Source organism: Schistocerca gregaria, chromosome 1, assembly GCF_023897955.1.
Source record: "Schistocerca gregaria isolate iqSchGreg1 chromosome 1, iqSchGreg1.2, whole genome shotgun sequence".
Lineage (NCBI taxonomy): Eukaryota > Metazoa > Arthropoda > Insecta > Orthoptera > Acrididae > Schistocerca > Schistocerca gregaria.
Window position 1 is genome coordinate 541,559,699 of NC_064920.1, and position 27,730 is coordinate 541,587,428.

The following is a 27,730-nucleotide window of genomic DNA, read 5'->3' on the forward strand; positions in this document are numbered from 1 at the left end:
TGTACATGTTCACAATATATAATTATTTACACATAATTCTATAGTAAACATTTCCACAAAATGTTGTTCTAAACAAAAACAGTTTACATAAGTTGACTAAAAGTGATGCTGTTCTCGGCAGATAGCAACATCACCATTTTTTTTTAAAAAAAAGTTTCAACAAAATGAAATTACTAAGTGAAAATTGTTAATCATTAGTTCTTCAATATCACATGTGACAAGCATGCTTACTTCATCCATGTGTTTGCACTGTCCATTCAGTGCCATCAGAACATTGTGGTGATGTATGAATTCTGGACACTCATTAAATGGAACAACGGAAAGAAACACAGTAGTTTTGTTTAAATGTATATTGTAACTTAAAATCTGACCATGTATCAACAAGAGACATACAGTACACGTTTACACACTAACATATGGAGATCTCTCTCCCTCAACAAACAAATTAACTCATCACAGTGGCAACAAAGTTCTTCCGAGCTATTTCATTAACACATGCAACAACATTGTGTTTTCTTCAAACAGACTTGGCTGTTAAGATTCAAGTTCAAGTGATTCTTCTGGTAATCACTTTTTTTATTTGTACGAAATATAGGATAGTTTGTTTACGACTTCTTCCAGTTTCAACATTCTGTACACAACAATCACTATGGTTTCCATCACTGTCTTAATTTTAAATATTACATTTTTATATTAGTTATAATCAAAGATTTTATTCTGACTAGATTATTAGAATGAATGGCCGAAGAAAGAGGAATTACAATGATACCTCAGAATTTAATTCCTCATAGAAAGATAAAGTAATACTGAACACAAATGTTAAACACCTGTCTCTCAAGAAATGAGAGATTTTAGTCCAAGGTTAGTCTACAAATCAAAGTTATTTCTCAATCTAAATCGCTACTAATGAAATTGTGCAGAATCTATTGTACATGTCAGTTTACTTCTTTTATATTTCTCAACAAATGAAATATGACTTCTTCTAATCACATTACTATCACCAAAATAACAAAAAATTAAGGAAATTTTAAGGGGACAAAATTTATAAAAGTGAAGGCACTGGTGCCAGCAAGTGAAATTTACACAAACCAAATCTTTAAAGAGTGACAGAAAACAACACAGTAAATAAGAAAATGATCCACTCGCTTTTTTTTCCTATGCCACATATCAACATCTGAACCTGAAGGCTCAAACTGTATTACTAATACAACTGCTAAATGCAGAAAAATGGCTCTTACATTAACTAAACATGCCACAGCTCACTTGTGGTATTATATCTGAAACAATTGTTTTCCATATATAATTATCAGTCTACTTTTTCATTTTTCCATTTAAAAATAAAGAAGGCACAGACAGAAAGAAGAAGACATTTTTTAAATCAGCTGTTTCTAGGAACTAAGTTTCATAATACTATTAACAACACAAATTATGTCACTTTCTGTAACTTTTTCCTGTAGAGAAACAGATTTATTCAGTTTATCTTTCCGAGAAACAAGTAAATAAGTGAATGACATCCTCTAAGAAGTGATGTGCCTACTCACAATGCAGTAGTTAAAAACATTACACAACTATTTAAAGTTTTCCATCACTTCAAAAGTGACAAATGGAGAACTTGGAAATGAAAGGCATGTAAAGTCACATTTTTCCACATGGGGAGTAAATTCCATTTGTCTTCCAAGGCCTTTGGGATGTGGAAAGACTTAAAATGACCATTATTCGTATTTTCAGAAACTGTTCTGTCCTCTTTTAAAATGATCACAATAATAATATTAGCAATTTTTATGAAATGGTGATGATGAAAAAGCTTCAATGGCACTGTGTTTTGGTATGTAAGCCTTTCTTCATATATCACACAGTTGTTTCCATGGAATAAGGCTTTGTGGGAGAACAAGGGAACAGTTACTTACAGAAAAAAGTATTACACTTCAATAAAGATATTAACCCCAACTTCTAAATGAATGAAAAAGTCAGTACTTACACCAAACTCAGTTAATGTACCTATGTAGTTAACTGTCTACAAATGTTACTCAATAATGGATAGCTGCCGATTCCAAGTTTCTTCCAAGTCAGATTTATATAATTTCAAGGCATTTTCTGTGTACTCTTCAAACTTGTAATTAACAGTTATGATCTGTCCTGTTCGATGGAAATGTTTTCTTCCAATCCGGTAAATTTTTGCATGCTAGTTCACTCCCTATGTTCTCCATTTGTATACTTTCTGGCACAGATGTCTGATTTTTAAAAACATAAGATAACACTAATCTCCATCTAGTGTAATGTCTCACTCATTTATCCAATCTCTATACTCATTTTTAATTGTTTTGTTTTGATTTGCAACTGTATTCATCATCTCATTACAAATAGAAAATATAGTCAAGCTACACACACACACACACACACACACACACACAAGTTTCAAGCATATTGGAAGGAATACAATTATTTTATTGTTGCAAAACTGCATTCTGAAAAAATACTGAAATACGGTTGCATATGTGAAATTGGGCAGAGAGAGAGAGAGAGAGAGAGAGAGAGAGAGAGAGAGAGAGAGAGAGAGAGAGAGAGAGAGAAGAGTGGGGGGAGGAAATATAAGAAAGGTATAGATTAAAGACAAATGGAATGGAAGTTGACAAGGGACAACAATGGATGAGAAGCGTATAAGGAAAGATGACAAATACAACAAATATGCCGTGCACAAACTCTAAAAGGAAAGGTAACTTACTTTTTTTTGGGACAGTGAACAGATTAAATAGCTGTGTGTTCCACTCTGTCAACTGTTTTGTGCCAATTTCACCTATGAACTTAACAATTTCAGTAAAACATATAATACATAACATAATTCACATTACATTTGGCATTGAAGTATTCATGATTGTAACCTTACAGTCTATCACTTACGCCTATATCAATTAGAAACTGTGAAAAAATTTCTTTACTTTTCTATGTACAAATCTACAAAAGTAAAAACAATATTGACTGTATTAAAGAATGTGGGCTACTACAAATAAATGTGAAGATATGACACAAATACTGTTAGTAAAAATAGTTATTACATGGCCATTGCTTTCTGACATGAAGACTTTTTAAAGGTGATAATAAAATTATCATGCTTATGATGTTCATCATACTTTGTAGTTCTAAAGTGAAATTAATAAAGGTTAAGTGAAGAAAATAGCTGTACTTTCTATTATTAATTTCATAGTTTTCCACAATGATTACATAATGACATTTACCAAAGAGAATGCTGCAATTACCACATCTAACCATCCCAGACACACGTTTAACAGTCTTATGAAATCACTAACAGCTGTTGAAACAAGAACCTTTATCATTGTGTGTGTGTGTGTGTGTGTGTGTGTGTGTGTGTGTGTGACACACAGGAAGAGGGAGGAGGAGACACAGGAAGAGGGAGGAGGAGAGGGAAAGGGAAGGGGCAATACTGATGATAAACTAAAGAAATCATCAACTAATTTTAACCATAGCAAGCCATACCATAGTGATTGTGTCAAGAACATGCAAGTAAATAAAAAAAATGAGAGATTTATCAACATCAACAAAACTTTCAACAACTCTATCAAAGCAATTAATCGGGTGCATATTAGTGGCACATACTTTACACAATACCTTCAATGCCGGAAATGACTAGTTACATTGCACAGAGTACCAGAGTACTGGTATGACGTCCACCATCAAAAAATGCAGTGGGTTTTTCTCATAGCTGAACTCTGTAAAGATGTCAACGCAACAAATTCTCAAGACCATGGGGGAATAAAACTCCACAATGAGATAACATCAGAAAATTCTTCTTTGTGTCTAGAGACACTTTGGAGGAGGGAAAAAAACAGATGAAAGGCAATACAACTTTTATATTATTTTCTCTCTCTCTCTCTCTCTCTCTCTCTCTCTCTCTCTCTCTCTCTCTCTCTCTCTCTATTTGCTATGAAGTGTATAATATTTCCCAGTGACATAATGCCCTAGTATTATTAGAACTATGCTCAGCACTGTTATTAATCTGCTTATGGATTTCAACAAGATATAGTCAACAATATAAAACGCTCTTCAAAAATTTTTAAAAATCAGTAAGGAACAAGAAGACTTTTTTGGTAGTCGATGATGAAATTTACTGAGCTAATGGTGCAATACAAGTAACTTTTCTGCACTAAAGAACATAATTTACATGTGAAAAATTTCATTTCCAGAAACATTTAAAGTGTTTTCCAGATACATGAATGTTAACACACTGAGTGAAAATTGGCGCTGGAGTTAAATTAAGTATATTCAAAGGATTTTAAAGCATTTCTGTTGTTGTAAGGCACTCAAATCTGCAAAACTGGCAAAATTTCCTGAATTTTCTCAAAAGCAAAGACTGAAATGTGTAGGACATCTACATAACATAACAATTTACTTATACAATTTTACATCTCACATTTCAGTAATGGACAGATTGTCACATTGATTAGTGTGTCTGAGATGGTTTCTGGGTTCAGTACACAATGAAAATATTTACAATATGGTTACGTGTTAAAACAGTTCTGCCTCTAAAAATACTTTCATAAAATAAAATGAGGTGATGTCACTAAATAAAATATTTTCATTGCATAAAATGTAAATAAACTTAATGACCATTTATCATAACCATGCACTGAACAATCTTGCACAGTTTCTAAAAAGTCACAAAATTTTATATTATGACAGACAAAAGTCTTAAAGAATTATGGCAAAAATAGTGCTTAGAATATTATACCTTGATAAAATTTAAAAATACTGTGCACTTCCATATCAGAAATGCTTGAGACTAGCCAGACAAAAACTGCAGTTCTTAAGAAATAATTCCTCTTAACAAAATGAGAACTCCGTAGTATGTCACAATGAATGGCAAAAACCCTGTCACTGGCACCCAGAGCAAGCCCTCATTTTCTGGATACCAACAGCCCACTGAACTGCTAAAAAACCATTTCATGGCAACCAGCATCTCCAACTTAACCAGGAAAATATGCAAACTTCAAGCCTGCCTGTATTCATGAAAGCAGATACTTTAACACTGTTTCCATTCCATCTCATTTCAGTAACAATACAGCAGAATCACAAGAAACCCGTTCCTTCGAAGCACGACATCGCCATTCAAAGAAGATACTTTAAGGGAAATGTCACAACTGGTAAGGCTTTGAAGTGCATTTTGGGAGCCACTGTTGTGGAACGTGACGCCTGATTTCGATTGCTCCACTCCAGTTCACAGCCAATATGGCAGGCAGGTTCTGTTCTGCACGAACCATTCTTCATGGCAACAACCTAGAAAAATTCACTGTCAGCAAAAGAATATATCTTTCATCTGTAAGAAACTAAAAATTATTTAAGGTAAAATGTATTTGCCACTTAACACTGTTGGTTTTTATGCACTTTTAATCAAATATGGAGGGTCACTTTAGTGAACCAAAATTGTAAAAAAAAATTAAATTGTGTTATTGTGACAATGAATAGCATATAAGGAAGTACCTGGCACACCAGCAGGAGATCACTTGGTCTACATGCATAATGTATATGGACACAGGTATGCAGTATGATGGTTCCGAGTGTGCACTGTGAATGTCTTAATGATGAAGGATAACACAGCTAATACTTTTGGCTTTCATTACTTATGGCTAGATTAGTGGCAAACTAGAGACCAGCCACAGTCATTACAAATTGAAATAGGAGTTGAACATCATCTTCATCATAATTTTGTTTCTATGGAGAATATTTCAGCAGAGAGAAAACATTCAATGGCAGCGCAGGAATGACTGACAATAAGCCACACCACAAGCTAGTGAAGGATTGTTATCTTGTCTTAAGCACCCAAAAAATTCCAACCAGTGCATCACCTTCCAGGCTACAGGTATCACAGCTGACTAGGTCACACACATCCTACCAAACTGTGTCCAGCATCTGTATGCACAGTGACCTGCCAGACACATCTGCATCCCCACCCCTAAGCACCACCAAACAGAACACAGCGATTTACATTTTTGGCCTTGTCAATGAGTCCTGTCACCTAAACATCTGATATATTTAATATGCAATACTGCAACCTCCATCATGTTAATCTTGGGTGACATCCTAGTTAGGAGGTTAGAATAGTAAGTGCACATTTAGTGCATTCCGAACCACCCCCCATCTGGTGGTCAAGAACACATGGTACTATTGCACTGGTCAACTAGAGTGGCTGTGATATACCCTGGAATTTAATCCAACTGGGCACCAACAGTACACTGAACATCTAAGGATTACATAATTAGCACAGATCAAGGGCCATCGATGAAGGCAAAGTGGAGCGCCTGATCTCTAGCTGTGCATCCCATACTTCCTTGACAGGGCATAACTCCCTACTAATATTCTATAACAATGAAAACAATCAATTTTGACAAAATAATGTAACTGGATAGATAAATAAAAATATCTACTCAAAAGTAGCAGCAGAACCCACACATAAAGGAAGGTTATGACTAGGCAAGCTTTCCAAACCAGTGGCTCCTCCTCCAGGCAGAAGGGCTGGGGGAAGAGGGCTGGGGGAAGAGGGCTGGGGGAAGAGGGCTGGGGGAAGAGGGCTGGGGGAAGAGGGCTGGGGGAAGAGGGCTAGGGGAAGAGGGCTAGGGGAAGAGGGCTAGGGGAAGAGGGCTAGGGGAAGAGGGCTAGGGGAAGAGGGCTAGGGGAAGAGGGCTAGGGGAAGAGGGCTAGGGGAGTCTAGGAAAAGGAGTAGACTTCAAGAAAATCACCTAGAACAATGGGTCTGGGGAGATGGGATGTCTTTCCTTCTCATCGCCTGCAGTAAGTCTCCCCTGAGCCATAGCTCTGGATGACTTTCCTGGAATCTACCCCTTTTCCTACAACTCTCTAGTCCTTTTACCTTCATTTAAGTGTGTGTTCTGCTGCCTACTAATATTTTGTATGCCACTAGTAGAGTAATACCACATCATACAGTAAGTGACAGATTCTTTAGTACGCTCTATATCTGGAAGTTTATGGCATGCCACAAATTTGTCTGAGCACCTATCAGTGCATACATTACTGCTGTGTTTTGTATTTCAAGAGTGGAGAAGACACTTACACATTTACTATTTCAATTTGGAAATTAAAACTGGGAGGCAAAATTCTAAGTATTGTCAATGGAAATATTTCAAAATAGGAAAACAGTTCTGGCTACAGAACTGTTAGATCCTTTCTCATGAATTATCTGAACCACCTTCCAATCTTCCACACCTGTCTTTTCAGTGTGTGTGTGTGTGTGGGGGGGGGGGGGGTTGTTTATTTTTGTAATTTTACAGATATGAATATAGCTCAGATTACGAAAAAGTCAAAAAATATGTCAACTGCTAAAATTATTTAATTAAACAACATGCTTTAAGGTACAAAATTTGTCCTTAAGTTGCAACGCAATACAAAACATATTTAATGTAAGTACACACGGATATTAACATTGTTTTTTTGAGTTCTGATGTGCTGCGATCATCTTGTAGTGAAAGAGTAGAAAAACCTAATAAGAGGTCTGTTCAAATAAAATAAGAATTATTAATCACTCACTCCATTCACACAAAATGGCTGTCTTCTTGTGGTGTTTTCAGTTACCTGCATTGTTATAGTTCCTTGAGCCTTGCTAACCACTGTTCATAAATTTCCAAAGGACACACAAACATATCACTCCTCATTTTGTTTTTGTTTTTTATCAGTAAGTCAATACTGGTGTTGTCAGCCAGTTGCAATGTCTCCTCCACATAGCTATCTTACCTCTGATGTTGTTGAAATTCATTACCATAAGAGAGAATGATAATGTTGTTTTTGAAAATAGTATTGTAAAAGTTATTTTAAAGGATTACAAATATATTGGTCGAACACCAATACTAATACATTATTATTTTTACAGATTTTCTATTTTAATAGTATTGAATTGAAGTTGGTGAAGAAATATGGGTTCTTAACATATTGTAATTACATTTAGGATCTCATTTTTCCACTTGAATATTTCAACTTTCTCCAAGATGTCCATTCTTCAGCTCTTCTCAAAAGTACACATTACTTTAAAATGGTTTCTATTGAAACACTGTGTGTTGTTTCATCTATGTTTTCACTATAGCTGACTTGTTAACATTATCAAGTCTGAAGTATTTGTTGAAGCGAGTGCATCATGTTACTTTATAAATTCCCGATCAGCTAAGTGTGTCAGCTGATTGTGAGATGTCATGTACAGGTTTCTTCCTAAGTTATTGGTGGCGAAAGTTACAAATGTTTCTGTATTGCCACTGCAGCCTGAAGGTGAGGTTTATACCTCTTAACATGTTGATTAATTAAATAATTTGTTAGTCAGCATAATTCTGACTGGTAGCAGCAATCTCTGAGAAACCTTTTCATGTTTTTGAAACAGTCCTAATGTCTCTAAATATTTCACACTACATAACGCTTACAGCCAAAGAGGTACTTAATATCTGGAGTCAAACACGAGTGCAGGCACCATTTTGTCTCATTCCAGCAGTAGTGGTATTTTCAAAGGCTAACCACCAAGGCTACGTGGCTGCTACTTTAAAGCAAGCAGGCAGGGAGTATCATAGTCTACACCTAGGGTTTCCAACCTGTTAGTTTACCTTGGCCACATTCAAAAAAGACAAGTATTTTAACGTAACACACACTGAAGAACCAAAGAAACTGGTACATCTGCCTAATATTGTGTAGAGCCCCCACAAACAAGCAGAAGTGCTCCAACACATCATGGCATGGATTTGACTAATGTCTTTAGTAGTGCTGGAGGGAACTACACCATAAATTCTGCGGGGCTGTCCATAAATCCTTAACAGTATGAGAGAGTGGAGATCTCTTCTCAACAGCACGTTGCAAGGTATCCCAGATATGCTCAATAATGTCTACGACTGGGGAGTTTGGCGGCCATCAAAAGTGTTTGAACTTAGGAGAATGTTCCTGGAGCCACTATCTAGCAATTCTTACACGTGGGGTATCGCATTGTCCTGCTGGAATATCCCAGTCTGTTGGAATGCACAATGGACATGAATGGTGCAGGTGATCAGACAGGATGCTTACGTACGTTTCACCTGCTAGAGTCATATGCAGATGTATAAGGGGTCCCATATCACTCCAACTGCACATGTCCCATACCATTCTGGAGCCTCCATCAGCTTGAGTAGTCCCCTGCTGACATGCAGGGTCCATGGATTCACAAGGCAGTATTTGCTCGATACAATCTGAAACGACTCATCCGACCAGGCAGCATGTGTCCAGTCACTAACAGTCCTATAGTGGTGTCAATGGGCCCAGACAAGGTGTAAGGTCTTGTCTCATGCAGTCAATGAGGGTACACAAGTGAGCCTCCAGCTCCAAAAGCCCATATCCATGATGTTTCGATGTATGGTTCACACGCTGACACTTGTTGATGGCCCAGCACTATAATCTTCAACAATTTGCAGAGGGGTTGCACTTCTGTCACACTGAATGATTCTCTTCAGTCATCGTTGTTCCCGTTCTTGCACGATCTTTTTCCAGCCACAGCAATGTTGGATATTTGATGTTTCACTGGATTCCTGATATTCACAGCACACTCATGAAATGGTCATAGGGAAAATCCCCACTCCATCACTACCTCGGGGATGCTGTGTCCCATCGCTCTTGCACCAACCATAACACCATGTTCAATCTCACTCAAATCTTAATGACCTGCCATTGTAGCAGCAGCAGCAGCAACTGATCTAACAACTGCGCTGGACACTTGTTGTCTTATATAGGTGTTGCCAACTGCAGCACCATATTCTGCCCATTTACATATCTGCCTATAACAGTTTCTTTGGCACTTCAATGTACTAAGCACTAACAATAACTGCTGAGAGGGGGGGGGGGGGGGAACCCACAGGACAGACCAACAAGAGAACAGCATCATGTGACTGTGTAGCGAGAGTTTCAAATTGAAAATATTCAAGTCACCATAACTTTGCATAAGCAATTGTGTGAGAGATGTTCACCTTTTGAGTAGCACTGATACTTGCATTCAGCTACATGTGGCATGTGTATTGGACACCCCTGATCTAGACGGAATGGCAGGCCAGTACTTACCAGTAGGAGGAAAAATCTATGTGGGTGAGTCAAATGAAAACCTTAAATTTGTAGTAACAAATTGAAATTTCACGGCGTTATCCTGTAGGTTGGTAAGCGTGCTACAAACAGCGTGCAGAATGGCCTGTAGGTGGCAGCATAGTGCAGATGCACACCTACCGTCGCAGTATCAGTATATAGACGGCTGCCCACTTGTGACTTGGATCAGGGAAGAATAGCACTCCGTTATTCGGTTTTTGCGTAGTGAAGGTGTGAAACCTGCTGAAATTCATCGACAAATGAAGGTTCAGTATGGTGATGCATGTTTGTCACAGCAGCAAGTCTATAAATAGAGTAGGAAGTTTGCAAATGGTATGAGTCAGTGGGAGATGCTCCTCGTCTAGGTCACACACAATGAGTTGTGACTCCACAGAACATTGCAGCAGTTGAAGCCATAGTGAAGGAAAACTGCCGAGTGACACTGAATGACATTGCAGCATGTTTACAGATTAGTCATGGGTCAGTACACCACATTGTGCATGATGTGCTTCAGTTCCGCAAATCTGCAAGATGGGTGCCATGGCAGCTGACTCCTGTAATGAGAGAATGATATGTTGGTGCTTGTGAAGAACTTCTTCGGCACTTTGAATGAGAAGGTGATGGCTTCCTTGCAGGAATCATTCACTGGGGATGAAACCTGGGTTCACATTCACCAACCGGAAACAAAGAGAGCAAGCAAGGAATGGTGCAATTCCACGTCACCAAAACCAAAGAAGTTTTGGACAGAACCATCAGCAGAAGTTCCGTTCTGATGAAGAGGTATGCCATGTGGTGCGCAGACTACCAAAAGCATTTTTTCTAAAGGAATTTATGCACTTTGTAAGTGCTGGAGGACTTGCATTGAACGTGGGGGATATTATGTTGAAAAGTGATACAGCTTTGTACCATTTATGCACAATAAATAATACTTAAAAAATAATTAACGTTTTCATTTGACTCACCCTCGTAAGTACTGCTAATAGACACACACGAAAGTAGAAATTTTTGCTTTTTCCTCAGAGAAGAAAGAGGGACAGGTTGTGAAAGGTTGGAAAGGGGGTTCAGCTCACTTCGACCACAGGTAAGAGGTTCTGTCTTTGTTCCCTGAGAAAGAAACTAACAGTTCTGCATGCAGAACAGTTTTTATTATTTTGCGTGTGTCTATTGGCAGTACTTAGAATTATGCCTCCCAGCCAACAAGCATTCTGTCTCACTGTAATTTTACAGGTTTTTTTTTTTAGATTAATTTCCCATTTGATATAAAATACCTGTAAGTTAAGGTGGCCTTTCCATTCCTGAAACATGAGGCACAGCAGTAATGTGCGCACTGACATGACAGCCATTTGGATATTGTGTGCTGAAAAATCAACCACTTACATTGGGTTGTGTTCATCTACCAATGGCACACAAAAGATTAGTACGAGGATGATACTCAAAGCAATACAGCATGTAAAACAGCTCCCCCTGCCAGGAATCACATAATGGCTGACTAAATCCATTTTTCATACTACTTCCTCGCTTTCACAATAAGACAATTGTCTTACATACTCATGTCACCAATTAACACATGGAGATCATTGCAGCCTGCAGTTCTTACCAACAGAAGATGATATTGATGCCTTGACAAATGCTCCTAATCCTGAACTGTTGTAGGAAATGCTACAACCCTAATTAGAATTTAACAACTGTAATGGAGAGGACAGAAGAGAGTCCCTAGTATAATGCAACTATGCAGACTAAACTGGTTAGAAACGTACTAGTGTTATTTGGTATTTTCTTTATTTTGCACCACACCATAGTATTTTCAACCAGTGAAAAATGTAATAATATTATGAAACATTCAGAGCCAAGATGTTCCTTCTTTCCCTAAGATTTTCCTCAGTAATGAGTAAAGGTGTAGCAACTTCACACGTCTTTTCTTATGTTATGATTGTGTGTTATTTCTATATGTTCGTAACTTCTATGTACCACCAACAAGTGTTAGAAATAGTTACCAGTGACAATAGCAACTGCTAAGTACTGCCTTAGGTGCGCCTCACGGAGGGGCGACCTCGATGCCACCTTCAGGATGAATAGTAGAAGTTTGCAGCCCGGTTGATGTCATAATCAGCAGCAAGCGCCAACTGAAAGAGGATCAACTCTTACTAAACGCACAGCACAGGGGCACTGAAACATAAATGCTGTTTACTTTACATACCAGCTTATGTGCGTCATCCAGAATAATCTTTTATACAAATATTTTTTGAAGATACATCTGGAGCTTTCTTATTTCAGTTAATATTTATTTCTATTGCTAGTTACTTGAGGAAAAAACCATTGAGTTAATCACAGAGTGACACACTTTTCTCAATTGCTATGAGTTCAGCAGTTTCGTTTCACCTGCCTTTTTACGTTATATTTTAAAGAAACCCTTATCCCCATCTTTTTCAGTTGAAAGGTTGTCTCCGTAATATGTTTTCAGTCGATTTACTCACAGAAAGACAGTCTACCTTTACATTCTACTGACATTATAAAGAGAAACGATATCTTAAAATTGCAGTTAACCTCTTTTGCACTGTGCTGCATTCACGAACTGACTCACGAACTGACTCGCAGACCTATGCTTATTACAGCTGCTGTTTCACCAATACTATGTAATAAAAATTGTTCACCAGCTGCAGCTTTTCCTGAACCTAAGTGATTAAAACACACCAAAATCGAACAGTAGGCATACCAAGCCAAGGAAAAAATGTGGGCATGCTACACCGGTTTGAATACTTGTCCCACAATATTTCAGTAAAGACACAATGTCCAGATCATAAGTGTGAGCTGTTCCATTCTTCTGCCTTCTAGTCACTTCACTGAAGCTACAGACTTGCACTTTGATGATCAATATGAGAAGAATGTATGAAAACACAAGACCTAAGTTCTCTCAGGTGCTTATAAAAGCAGCTCAGACTACCCAGAAAGAAATGTCTTTAAAGATTTACTAACTCTACATTCAAATTAATGTTTCAGTATTACAAATGTTTGTCTTTACCCACTGGAACTTAAAACATAGTGTCAGTAAGTTGGAAGCTGTAAAATATCAAACATTCATCAACTATATAAAACTCTTCAATTAGTCTTAAGGTGTTTTTGTAAGACATATAGATTTCATTTGTTGGTGATCACACACGCACGCACGCACACACACGCGCAACCACACGCGCGCTATTAAACTATTACCTGAACAAGTTCTTCATGCGATGCCTGTTCACCAACTATGTCCCTCAGCTGCACAATGCAGCTTTCTAAACGGGCAGAGTCTTGTGTTAGTGGAAGATCCTCCAGTGAACTGCTATCAGATGCTTCTACCTGGTTACAGAGAGGTAAAATGGACTCAAATTTCCGTTTCCCTGATATAAGACCAGTTTAGAAACATGCCAACAACAACAAAAATGAGCCCAATGAAAGTTAAATTGTGGAAAATAATGACAGAGTTAGATGAAGTGTTTAGCACTAACAGTGATAAATAGCTTAATATCAGCCTCAATTGCAGCAACTGAGATCAGTATTAAAAAATAATGACTTCATGTGAGAAGTTTCATCCATTTTTAACAAAATAACTGTAAGCAATGAATAAACACCAAGACCTTGATATTTCAAAGGTGAGTGTGGTAATACTGTGTGAGTAACTAATGAGTGAAGCACGCACTGATATAGTACTGAATGAGTCTGGACAACTAATAATTTCCAAATTCATAACTGTGAAACAAAAACCCAGAAAACTGTTTCAGACTGACATTTCCAACACAACATATACGATTTTTTTTTAAACTGATAATGGAAATGACAGGATTAGTGAGCTACGCTACCAAGGCATTCAACATAAAATAGTTATTTTCTCAAATTATTAGTATTTTTGTAACTTCAAACATATAAGATTTACATATAGCAATTTTTCTCAACTTACTTCTGCAGCAAATATTTTGAAAGTATTTCTTAGCATAAAATATGCAGTAACGCAATATATTTTTGAGTCAGTGCAAAAGAAGAAATACTGTGTCCTTGTTGCAAACTTATTTCCATAATGATAACATCCTAAACTTATTGAAGACAAATACAATGACACTTTTCACTGGCAGCAACTGTAAGACAGACAGAACACCAGTGGGTAAATGGGGATTAATGTTTTACACAACCCCAGTTTTCATTTCAATTTCACAGTCTTCAGTATACAACAACAGTCTTTCACATACTATATCAAGTAAACTGTGAGTGATTCTAAAACAAGATGGTTTGCTGTAAATTCCAGGTTTTCCCCTAAAGTACACACTGAGTGATGGGATAAAGTTCTGGGATCACATATACAATGGAGGGCAAGATAGTGCAATAATAATAATATTTAAAAAAAATATTTTAAAGAGAAGGGTTCAGATAGAAAAATATGAGAAGACTCAAACAGTGTTTTGAGTTAGGTCCTGCATGAATACTTGAGTTATTAATTGCAGTTCAGAAGACAAGTATCAAAAATTGGTAATGAAGATTAGAAAAAAGAATTTATATAAATAAGATACAATTCTCTAAGAAACTGCCATGTTAATTGGACTCCAGAAAGGTTGAAACTAATGTCTTAAATAATACATACAGCACCAATTACATTTACTCACATGTAGCATGATGTGTTTCAGGAATTCCTTCACATTCCCCCAAAAAAGTATGGTGTTCATTTCCTACAAACTGTTCCAAATGTGGCAGGAAAAGGCAGAAATGACAGTGATTAAAAAAACACCCTCCACTGATCCCACCTGGGTAGCCACGAGATCTAACACGCTGCACCCTGAGCGGTAAGGCATACCGGTCCCCGGCACAAATCCACCCAGTGGATTGGTGTCAAGGTCTGATGTGCCGGCCATACTGTGGATGGTTTTTAAGGCGGTTTTCCATCTGCCTCAGTGAATACAGGCTGGTCCCCCTTATTCTGCCTCAGTTACACTGTCTGAGGTTGCTGTGCAAACACTGTCTCCGCATACGCATACACCATAATTACACTACCTCGCAAACATTTGGAGCTGCACTCATCTGGCATGAGACATTCCCAGGGAGAGGTCCACTGGGGGCTGAAATGCACAATAACCATGGGTTTGGTGTGGGGTGGCAGTGGGGTGGGTAGACTGCTGTGGCCTATCATGGGGTTGTGAACCACTGAGGGCTATGCTGAGACAAACCCTCTCCGTCATTTCTAGGTCCCCGGTTCAATACACAATACATGCTCCACTGCTCACCATAACATGGACAGAGGAGCACAAATATATACAATAAGAAATGGAGACTACAGTATTTAACCAATTTGTGTCAAATAATGGCTTCAGGTAAACTCTTCCATTTTATGTCAAACTTTTATTCAGAATGAATACAAATCATGAAACATAATTCTCTATATTTCTTTCTTGTCCCACCTTTTTATTTGATCATTTGAATTTCATTGTGAAATTCATCATTGCCAATAACTGATACGGCTATCTGGAATCTGAAACACTGTATAACAATAATGCAATCTGCACTTAGCCACATGTAACTTTATTATTTTGAAAAGAAAGTGTTTAAAATAATGTTTGTGTTTTTCCTCTGCTTTTCTTCTAAACTATTTTCTGCTGAAATTCTCTCTCCTTTTCTCCCCTGTCCGGCAGAACAAACATACTGAATGGTAAATGTAGCACAATAGCATAACACAGGAAATCAGTGTTGGATATAGAAAAACTGGCAATGGGCATGGGGGATAAATATGACAGAAGTATAAATAAAGTCTTGAAATAGTCAAAACTCTAAATGGTATGAACAGTGGCTGCAAAAGTATAATGGGGTCCTGCTTTATAAGAATTTGTACATCTGAAATTATTTGGAATTTCCAGTTCTGCTGTCTTTTACATAAGGCCGCAGTGCTTTTAGCACCTGATCTTTATACAACCACAAATTTTACTCTCACATCTATCACAGGAGCAGAACAATTATTTCTCCCACCACCACAAATGACACTTGTTTTTATCATGTTATAAGATTTTAGAAAAAGGTTCTATGTTTGTTTGAATTATTAAGTGAAAACTTCTCTTACCTCACGACTGTTAATATGAATGTTGGAAGCCATTTCTTCTATGTCAGCCAGACTGGATGATACAGATGTTGGTGTCTCAGGACTAGGACAATGTGGGTAAAGCAGTAACTTCTCAGTTGTTTGTGATTTCCTGACAAATTGAAATACAAACAATAGGCATATTTACCTCAACAGTAACACAAAAACATCAAAACAGACACCATTACACAACAACTGAAAATGTGAAATAGCAGACTGCATCAATTTTTACAAACTCTTGGCCAGTTTAATGACAGACAGTACCTGTGGAAGCAAGTTTAACACATAATTTCTCACTTTTTCATATGCGAATAAAGTGTACGAGGAAGATGAGTACCTTTGTCCTCTAAATTTTATTACAATTGCAATGCTGCCAACAGAATTTGCCTATAAGAGAGATAACTATTTACAATTATTTCTCTGTCTGCTCAAAACCAAGCATATTTTATGTTAAGCTTTCTCCCTGGGGTTTGCAGATGAAATTAATAATGCACACACAGGGGAAGCACACATATGGCAACCTTATATCAAGAACATTCGTTAAAAGATCATGCTGAAACACCACAGGAGCAGTTCCTTGTTCAAAAGTTCCAATTTGCTGCTATATACTGTTCTTCAAAATAATCACAACTTTACAATGTCAGAAATAAAAAAAAAACATTAAGTAACATGTGCCATGAGAATCAGCAAATCATTATTTCCCTTGCTCCATTTGCAAGTGAAAACAGGAAAGCAAATGCCTTGCAGTTGTACAGTGAACCCCCCGCCACATGCTTCACAGTGGTTCACAGTGTTTCTAGATGCAACATCCAGAGTACAGACTGAACATTTTGATTGCAAACTTAAAGAAAACATGTCACTCCTCTTCTCCACAACAAATTTACAATTAAAATAAATAAACAAGAAGTTACATCTTAATTGGTTGCTTACACTGCCACCATTACCACCACATTTGGTCTAATATCAGTAAAATAATCTCTCACATACAATATAAGTTGCAAAAGTAAGCATCACTGAGCCACTTCTTAATACACTGTCAACATCAGAACAAAAACAACAACTGAAAGATGTTAAGTATGTGCACCATTACAAGTGAGATGCAGCAACTAACCACCTCTCATTGTTGAACTTTTTTTTAATTGTAAAAACCCACTGTCTGTAATTATTTTGTATAAAATATGAACTAAGAAAAAAAATTCTTAGTTTATTGTTTAGCATATTTACCTGGGTTTAGCCCATATGACTAGATCATAGATCTCAGCCTGCAGGTTTTGAGGCAGCTCTTCAAATAATTCACTATCCATAATGTCAGGATTCAAGGAGATGAAGTTTAAACAGGCACTCTAGAAGGATACAAATGCAATCCAATGTAACATTTAATTAACCAGTGATGAACACCTTAGATATACATTACAAATATCACTTATAAAATCGTCCATTCTGACCTTAACCTTTACCATAGCACAATCTCATAGTCAGGGGATATCACAAAACGTCAGCTGTAAAAAGTTACATAAGATATGTACAAATAATGGATAATTAATAAAGTACTCTGCAACGTTTGTTGTTTACATTATGTTCATTGTTATATTTGTCAAACTATTCTTGATTGTTAGGTTTACTAGTTATAAATCATAGAAGTTTGAAGACTCTGGGATGCTACTGTTTTGTGTATGCTCACACCAATCTCTGATCTGACAACTGCAATACTGTATACAGCATTACAGTAACAATTATTGAATGTAATGTTTTGTTGTGCTATCTATTTGATTAGACATGCATGGTCCAACAATTCCAGGCCTGCAGTGGGCTACTCTTCACTTTTACAAAATCTTTAAACTTTTTTCTGTGCATTACTTCTTTTGCAAATGCTCTGAATGAAGGATGAAGTACAATGTGGTAATGGTACTGCCTGGAACTTGTTCCTCTTATATCATTACTCTCCCCTCTACTGTCTGTGTACCATACTGAGCCTACTCCAATCCCTTCAATCATCCACTAGTAACAGAGAAAAATTTGAAAAAGGATGTTAAATACATGTACCAGTGGTTGCAACATTTTTACACAGATATTTTGAATGAAAATATCATGCCAAGTTAAAGAAGAATTATCTTCCTGTCTCACACTAGTTTATGTAAATTTATTTTTTAGTTTATGTAAATTTATTTTTCTCACTTAATATCTATTGCATTAAGAACAACATAAAGCCATTAGAGAGCAGAGAGAATGCAGGATATAGCTATGGCTGTGGACTGAGAAGCAATGGAGTGACAGCATGGTCATGATAACTATTCTGCACATTTTTCCAAGTGGTTTTAACATTGGTATTCATGAGCAGTTCTCACCTAAGTACCTGATACATAATTTCTGAAGTGACTTACAGAAAATGAATGTTTTATCAGAGATGTAGAAGTCACATGACAACTTGAACACCACGTAGCTATAATGTTTTATACTGTAATTACAATGATCCTAAAATAAAGCAGCACATTCAATAAATATGTAGTAAATCTTACATCAAATTCAGTTCTAAAATGAAATGAAATAAAATCTCTAACTTACCCGAAGAGTTTTTGCATTAATTTGGTCACTCATACTCAGGAAATAAAGCACTGAATCTTCATCAATGTGTCTTCTTAATCCCTGTTCGCATGCTTGTTTCAATGAGTCAACCTCATATCGATCACTGAGAAGCATAAGGTCAGCTAACTGATCAGCAGTCAGCTCTCGGGTACGCAACTGTCCACTGTACAGGTAGTGAAGAAATGTTGAGAAAAGGAATGGATTTGTATCATGGACCACTATTTTCCTGTAAAAATCGAAACATTTACCCCTTTTACCACCATAAATTCAATACAAATACAACATGCAAATTTTGCTATAAATAGAAACATATTGGGCAACCACTAGGATTATCTGCACTGAAAGCTTTAATATAACATTGAGGGTGTCAATGTAACAGTTCATATGTTTTACTATTATGGTACGCACTTCCTCGGTACATACTGGCTCACTAGTTCTCCAATCTTCAATCAGTTCAGAATACTGTATAAAGACAAGGGTCTATATAAAGTGCAAAGGATATGAAGGAAAGACTAGGGAGGTATTGCTATTAAGACCAGAAACACAGAGAAAATAAAATGTATAAATATTTGCACCAAATTAGTTACAATTTTTTTTAAAAAAAGGAAGCAATCTCAAATGTTGTTTTGTTTTAGGGCACAAAAACAATTAGGGTCGTACGTTCCCTATAACACTAACACAAAAGAGAGAAGTTAAAAAAGACTACATATCAATCCCAATCAATGGACGAGGAGACAGCTAAAAACAGGAACGCGGAGGAAGTTCTATAAAAATGTGCCATAGAGAAACGAAGGTTCAGAACTAAAAATTAAATGGCCTTTGCCATGTTGCTATGACAGACAAAGAGTAAAACACGATCAACAGCTCGCGCATCTTCCACTAAAACGGCCAATAACTACAACAGCAAACACAAACGAGAACATTGTTGTTGTTGTCTTCAGTCCTGAGACTGGTTTGATGCAGCTCTCCATGCTACTCTATCCAGTGCAAGCTTCTTCATCTCCCAGAACCCACTGCAACCCACATCCTTTTGAATCTGCTTAGTGTAGTCATCTCTTGGCCTCCCTCTAAGATTTTTACCCTCTACGCTTCCCTTCAATACTAAATTGGTGATCCCTTGATGCCTTAGAACATGTCCTACCAACCGATCCCTTCTTCTGGTCAAGTTGTGCCACAAACTTTTCTTCTCCCCAATCCTATTCAATACTTCCTCATTAGTTATGTGATCTACCCATCTAATCTTCAGCATTCTTCTGTAGCACCACATTTCGAAAGCTTCTATTCTCTTCTTGTCCACACCATTTATCGTCCATGTTTTACTTCCATACATGGCTACACTCCATACAAATACTTTCAGAAAAGACTTCCTGACACTTAAATCTAGACTCTATGTTAACAAACTTCTCTTCTTCAGAAACGCTTTCCTTGCCATTGCCAGTCTACATTTTATATCCTCTCTACTTCGACCATCATCAGTTATTTTGCTCCCCAAATAGCAAAACTCCTTTACTACTTTAAGTGTCTCATTTCCTAATCTAATTCCCTCAGCATCACCCGACTTAATTCGACTACATTCCATTATCCTCGTTTTGCTCTTGTTGATGTTCACCCTATGTTCACGAGAACATAAGCAGTTAAAAAAAGGGCATTCCATCAGGAAATGGTGGACCATCAAAAGCTGAGCACAATGTGCACAAAGTAGTGGTGAGCACCACTTAACAAATGATGATGGCTAAAAAGACAGTGCCCAATACGTAACCTAGTTAAAATGATCTCCTTGTGGCGAGGGGGCCAAGAGGTGGGCATTCAAGCTGCTGGGAGAGGCTTAATAACCCATAGCTTCTTCCCATGAAGGGAGGACCAGTGGTGATGTCAATAGCCTTGGCAGTAGCGACAGTGGCCTCGTTTCGTGTCAGACCAACATGACCAGAAAACCACATACACATCCATCAAGAGTGAGCAAGAGGCATCTTTCCTGGACCCATTGCACTAAGGAATGGACAGTGCACAGCACACAAGAGGCTTAGAAGGGCACCAAGAGAGACTGAGCAGATGATGCAATTGAAAAGTCTGTGTGGCCAGATGTACTGTGTGGCCTGATACAGGGCAAAGAGCTCTGCTTTAAATACTGAGAAGTGTTCTGGAATGACAAAAGCACACCCAACACCATGGTCAGTCTGGGAACCATAAATGTACACAAAGATACTAGCAAAAAGTTCCGTGAGAAGGGGTCATGAAAGTGAAAGCAATAGATTGAGGCTGGGGTAGTGCCCTCAGGAAGCGAATGAAAGCCAAGGTGAACACAGGCCACAACATGATGCCAGGAAAATTGCAGGTAGTGTGAAGTTTGCTGCCAGAGCAAGAGCTGAAAGCAAACTCCGGGAGATAACAGAGAAGAGGGACGCAAACCATGCTGGCAGTCAAAGGAGTCATAGAAGGAGGCAGCACAGGACGGGTGGCCACGCATGGCACACAAACGGCATGCTCGTATGCAGAGGAGAAAGCCACGGCTGTAGGACAGCTATAGTTTGGCAGCTTCTGCATACAGAATGGGCTACTATAAAAGATGCCAGCGGCTAAACAGATGCCACGATGGTGGATAGTATTTAGACGGCATAAGAGAGACGGATGTGCAGATGTATATATGAAGCACCCTTAGTCTAGTTTCGAACAGACAAGGGACTGGTGCAAACGGAGGAGGGTGGTTCGATCTGCTCCCCAGGAAGTACCATTGAGGAGATCTAGAACATTGAGGGGCTGCATACAGTGGGCTGCCAGGTAAGACACGTGGAGGACCAAGACAGTTTCCTATTGGGCTGGAGCCCCAGTAATTTTGTATTTTCAATGAATGGAAGGGCCTGAAATTCATACAAACGGTTTTGTCAGTGGAAAAACGAAAGCCACTGTTGATGTTCCATGAGCAATGACAATCAAGACATCGATGAAGGAACCACCCAATGAGACAAGTCCCTGGAGAACTGCAATAGATGGGAAAATCGTCAATGAAAAGGGAGCTGGAGATGCCTGGCAGGAGACAGACCATTATAGGGTTAATGGTGATAGCAAAGAGGATGGTGCTCATGTTGGAATCCTGAGGCACACAAGTTTTCTGGATAAAGGTGTCCGAAAAGGAATAACCCACATATTACTAGAAAACTCAGTCTTTTAAAAATTCCTGAAGGAAACGAGGCATGCAGTCTCGGATGTACCATGTGTAGTGAGTACGGAGGATACCAGTAGGTGTCTTAGGCTGGTTCCAAATTGAAAAACATTGCCACAGTCTGGGATTTCTGTAGAAAGCAATTCATGACATGGGTGGACAAGTGACGAGATGGTCAACTGTAGAACGTCGCATTCAAAATCCATAATGTCAGTGGTTAGTAAATTGCGAGACTAGTCACCATACCAGCTGGGCATGAATCGTACGTTCCATCATCTCAAAAAACACAGCTGTTGAGAGAAGTGGGGGCGGTAACTGGAAGGAAGGTGTTTGTCCTTACCGGGCTTAGGTATGGGTATGACAGAGGCTTCATGCGCGCATCTGGAGAATGTCCTCTGTCCGGATGCGGTTGTATGTAAGAAGCAGAAAGTGCTTGCCCACAAGAGAAAGGTGCTGCAACATCTGAATGTGATCATCATCTGGGCCTCGGGTGGAGGATCAAGATGGAGTGAGAGCATGACCTAGATCCCTCATAGTAAAGGCAGCTTGTAGCAATCATGATTCAGAGATGAGAAGGGTATCACCAAAGCCTCCTCCACTCGTTTCCAATGGAGGAAGACAGGACGAGGAGCTCGAAATCTCCACAAAATGGCGGCCTAAGATGTTGGAGATAGCAATGGGCCCACAAGGACATTGTCTCAGCCATCGGAGGTTGGTCCTTATGACGGAACAGGGAGTGGAACTGTTAAAAGTACTAGCTAATAAAATCCTGCTAGCTTTTTTGCTATCCCAAATAACAAAACAACATCGTGCATGCAACTGTTTATAAGGAATGCAGTTTGATACCTAAGGATGACGGTCAAATATATGGATAGCATGTCTCCGTGCACAAATTGCGTCACGGCACGCCTCAGTTCACCAATAGACCAGGACATGGCTTGGTAAAGAGGAAGTGCAAGGAATGAAATGTTCTGTGGCATCAAGGATAACTTTTTATGGTATTCTCCCTGGTCATCACAAGAGGGGAAATGTTTTTCGTCGAAGGCCACCAGGGAGGAGTAAAGCCTCCAGTAGACCTTAGTAAGCTGCCATTTGGGTGTGCAAGTAGGTGAGATAGGTGTCAGCAAATGGATAGCACACAGGAAATGGTGGTTCGAGTATGTGTCAGAGGGACCGGACCACTGAAGATGACGGGCAAGCTGGGCAGTGCAGAAGAATATGTCCAATTGGGAAAAGGTGGAGTGGAGTCTGAAAGGAATAAGGGTACTCCAGTGTTAAGTCAGAAGTGAAGTTGATTGAGAAGGTCAGCTAAGAGGGCACCTCTCAGACAGCCTCTGTTAGAATCCCAAAGGGGATGGTGCACATTAAAGCCACCAAGCAGCAGAAAAGGGTGAGGTAGCTGCCCAATAAGCTGGACATTAAATTATAAAGGGATGTACACAGTACAAAGGGAAGAGATTAAGTGAGGGAAGAGATTAAGTGAGGGAAGAGATTAAGTGAGGGAAGAGATTAAGTGAGGGAAGAGATTAAGTGAGGGAAGAGATTAAGTGAGGGAAGAGATTAAGTGAGGGAAGAGATTAAGTGAGGGAAGAGATTAAGTGAGGGAAGAGATTAAGTGAGGGAAGAGATTAAGTGAGGGAAGAGATTAAGTGAGGGAAGAGATTAAGTGAGGGAAGAGATTAAGTGAGGGAAGAGATTAAGTGAGGGAAGAGATTAAGTGAGGGAAGAGATTAAGTGAGGGAAGAGATTAAGTGAGGGAAGAGATTAAGTGAGGGAAGAGATTAAGTGAGGGAAGAGATTAAGTGAGGGAAGAGATTAAGTGAGGGAAGAGATTAAGTGAGGGAAGAGATTAAGTGAGGGAAGAGATTAAGTGAGGGAAGAGATTAAGTGAGGGAAGAGATTAAGTGAGGGAAGAGATTAAGTGAGGGAAGAGATTAAGTGAGGGAAGAGATTAAGTGAGGGAAGAGATTAAGTGAGGGAAGAGATTAAGTGAGGGAAGAGATTAAGTGAGGGAAGAGATTAAGTGAGGGAAGAGATTAAGTGAGGGAGGAATCAGTGAAATGCAACAGCTTGAAGGTGCATATCAGGTAGATGGGTTGACTATGAACATCATCTAGTACAAGCACCATGACTCCCCCTCGAGATGGGACGCCATCCTCTGGGGAACGTCAAAATGGACCAAGAAGAAATACGAGAGCTCAAAACGGTCATAGGATACAATTCTGTTTCCAGAAGGCAGATAACAAGTGGATGCAGCAATTCTATGAGCAGCAATTAATCCTCTTTGTTGGATCGAAGACTGAACATTCCACTGGCGGAGAGTCAAGACAAGGAAAAAAACAAAGGGGTAGCTCCTTGGTGGCTGCCGAGTGGCAGCCTCTGAAGACTCGCTGCAGAGGCAGCTCCATGAGGCCCATAGAAGTGTCAGCAGTCTTCTGTCAGCCTGTGGAGTTCATGGCAGAAAAACAGTTGGTGTTGTGCACCAGTGACATGGATGTTGGCTGGGCAAGGGTAACACAAGACAACATTGCTGAAGAGGATATTCGAGTCGGCAAAGGACTCAGATGTTGGATGGCTGGAGGGACATAGGAAGTCTTCACGGGAGTAATCCTTCTGTTCTTTCTGGCCTGCCAGTTGTGTAGCTGTTGACTTCACCCCATGAAAAAGAGGAACCTCAAAACCCTAAGCGAAGGAAGAATAGGAGAAGGTGAACAAAGAAAGAAAAAAGGAATGAAAAACAGTGGAGGGCATTCGGATATTGACTACTGCAAATGAAGAATACATTTCCAAAAACAGCCCAGACATGTTCCCCAAGGGAGTGGAAAAAGAACTGCAAGAGGATAGACATGCAGCATGGAAGGAAAAACAGGCTGCTATGGCTGGGGCCTTGTGGTAGTCTATCAGGAACCTGCCGTAAGTTTAGAAGGACAATACATATCTACATCTGTACTCCACAAACCACTGTGGTGCGAGTGGTGGAGGGTACACTGTGTACCACTTATAGTCATGAAAAGTTCATGGGACGAACGACTGCCAGTAAACCAATGTTTGGGCTAAAATATCTCTAACTTTATCTTCAGAGTCTTTTCATGAGATTTACAGAGGAAAAAGTAATACACCTGTTGACTCTCCTAGCAATGTACAAACTCAGAGCTTCAACAGTAACCCACACCGTGATCCAGAATATAGATATTTTATGGAAATAAGTGTTTCCAGCGATTGTTCTACAATCATGTAGTCTTAGAATAATGGCTCTTTTTGTCTATGTATACACAATATGTTACATTTCTTTATGATGAGGGTCAATTGCCACTCCCTGTACTAAACATCAGTCCTCTGCAGGTGATCTTGCATTTTTCTACAATTTTATAGCATTGCAACTTCTCTGTATACAACAGCATCATCTGCACACTTTTACACACACACACACACACACACACACACACACACACACACACACACACACACACACACACGAGAATGACATGCTAGAAAGTCCAGAAACTATTAAATCCAATCACACAGTTGGTCTGATAGTCCGTACACTCCTATTTTATTCATTACATGGCAGAGCAGAACTGTACTAAATGCCTTACAAAAGTTAAGAAACACAGCATCTACCGGGGTGCTGGTATCTGCCGCCTTCAGGGTCTGTTTGGCAAACATGCAATCGTCGTTTTTGTTTACTCCTTTTCAGAAGGGAAGCATTTCGAAAGTGTTGCCGAATGATCCTAGTGAACTGAAATGCTGCTGTCAGTTCTCCTCGCGCCAACCAATGAAAAGCAATCTACCTCAGATCTGCGATGCGCACTGCAGCGCCTTAGCGGCACGAACTCTAAGTGGCTAGCAGACGACACAGGCATGCCATTCTTCATAGTACCGAAAAGTGTGGTTAAAGTACGAATACTGTTCAAATTTTGCTGACCACGGGATTCCAAGAATGCATGATAACAATAGAATATTTACTGTGTTCTGGAAAATGTTGTATATATCACATTATGTTATTTTATTCTCATTCACACCAACGTCTTGTTTTGGATTTTACGTTACATTAGGAATGGAGCGTAGTACCACATTGTACAAATATATCAGTAGAAACACAAAAAATTCGTCATTTTTTTCTGTTTTCCGTTGTTCCTTAGCTGCTTCAAAATTCATGGAGGTACGTTCCTTCTAAGCAACTAATTGAAGGCAGTTTCTTTATTGCCACACACATTTCACTTCCTTTAACCCTGATGATTTTTCATAAATAAAAGAAGTGAAACTCACACGGGAATAAACTGTCTTCAATTAGTCGCATAGACACAACACAAATCGAAGAACCCGAAAAATTGTTTAAGAGAGTGTCAAAGAACAACAAGTTGCATAGAATGAGGTCATAGCTCACTCCTAGAGATCCAAAAGATGAAGCAGTCTGCTTCCCTATAGGGTATATCAACGATTTGGTTCATAAAAACAAAATTTTAAAAATCAATTTTTCGAGAGCGTGTGGTGAGTGCAGCAATAGAACTTTGTTGTTGTTTATAACATGCATCTGATGAATCAAAATGTTTCATATATGGTGGCATAGTCTGAAAATATTGTAGTGGGAACCTTTCATCTGTCTACTGTTATTAAGGAACTGATCGCAGATAAATACTTGTGACAAGCCTGAGTAAGTAACGTTGTGCTCTTAGATTCCTGTCTGACCACACTGTCGTAAATCGCTATGTATTCAAAAAAAGGTGAATTATTTGTGACAGGTAGTAGTTTAAATGTCACTGTCATTGTTTCATGCACAGTAATTTCATCCTTCATTTCTTAAGCATGTGGAAGTCACGAAATCGGAGATACTCATTACTGAGAAAGCGCACTCTTATATGCAAATTCCAATGAATATTTCAGAAAAATGCTTAAATTCGATGATTAACGAAGTCTCAAAATGTGAATAATCTTCGCATCCAGCTGTATATATGAACCTACACCCCTTGCCACAGCAGTCCATCACTTTACCAACTTCACTGCTACAACTTTCTTGCTGGTGGTGCTGTATTTTACGCAATTTTGGTTGAGAGAGACACAGACTGACTTCGTTGCCGAATGACACGGATGTAAGCCGTAAATGCTTGAAATTTCGGAAGGTTTCCTCTATCAGACTCCACAAAATTCCTTTGAATTGTCACTTAAAAGTTTTAAACACTTTTTGATAATTAATATGTAAATCATTTGCAGAAAAGTACACAAAGTCACTAGTAATTTCAGCCAACACGTAATATACATAAGCTAACACGTAATATACTTAAGCAGAGCTGGTGTCTTGATATTTAATTATCTTTAAACTCTTAATTGCATAAACATAACAGGTATTTTGAGAGAATATTGACCGAAAACGTTTTTTTTTTTATTTTATTTTTATTTTTTTTTTTATGTTGTAATCATTGGCAGTAACTACCTAACCAACCATATTTCTAACAAAGGATAATAGTCTATTATGAACTCACTTTCCCACCAGACGCATCCTATGGTGATTCTTTAATAACACAACCATTATATCAACAGCTAAAACTGCTCAATATGTTTAAAATAACAAATGATAGGTGTAAATAAACCACAGCTGCCGTATTTACTCGCATCTAAGCCGCACTCGAATCTAAGCCGCACCTGAAAAATGAGACTCGAAATAAAGGGAAAAAAAATTTCCCGAATCTAAGCCGCACCTGAAATTTGAGAATCGAAATTCAAGGGGAGATAAAAGTTTTAGGCCGTACCTCCAAATCGGAACGAAGTTGGTTGATTGTAATATGAGACATGATTTA

At 38.6% G+C, this 27,730-nt stretch overlaps 1 protein-coding gene across 1 annotated transcript in view; it reads right to left on the reverse strand.

Annotated features, from left to right (window-relative positions):
- Positions 1-334: 334 nt before the first annotated feature.
- LOC126355708 (uncharacterized) overlaps positions 335-27,730 on the reverse strand; it is a 121,005-nt gene continuing 93,609 nt past the window's right edge. Inside the window, exons 14-19 of the mRNA XM_050006079.1 lie at positions 18,755-19,001; positions 17,417-17,535; positions 16,175-16,304; positions 13,309-13,437; positions 12,096-12,224; positions 335-5,289 (exon numbers count right to left, since the gene is read on the reverse strand). Of these exons, the coding sequence (XP_049862036.1) occupies positions 12,165-12,224; positions 13,309-13,437; positions 16,175-16,304; positions 17,417-17,535; positions 18,755-19,001 (685 nt within the window). The 3' untranslated portion in view covers positions 335-5,289; positions 12,096-12,164. The remainder of the gene's footprint in view (positions 5,290-12,095; positions 12,225-13,308; positions 13,438-16,174; positions 16,305-17,416; positions 17,536-18,754; positions 19,002-27,730) is intronic.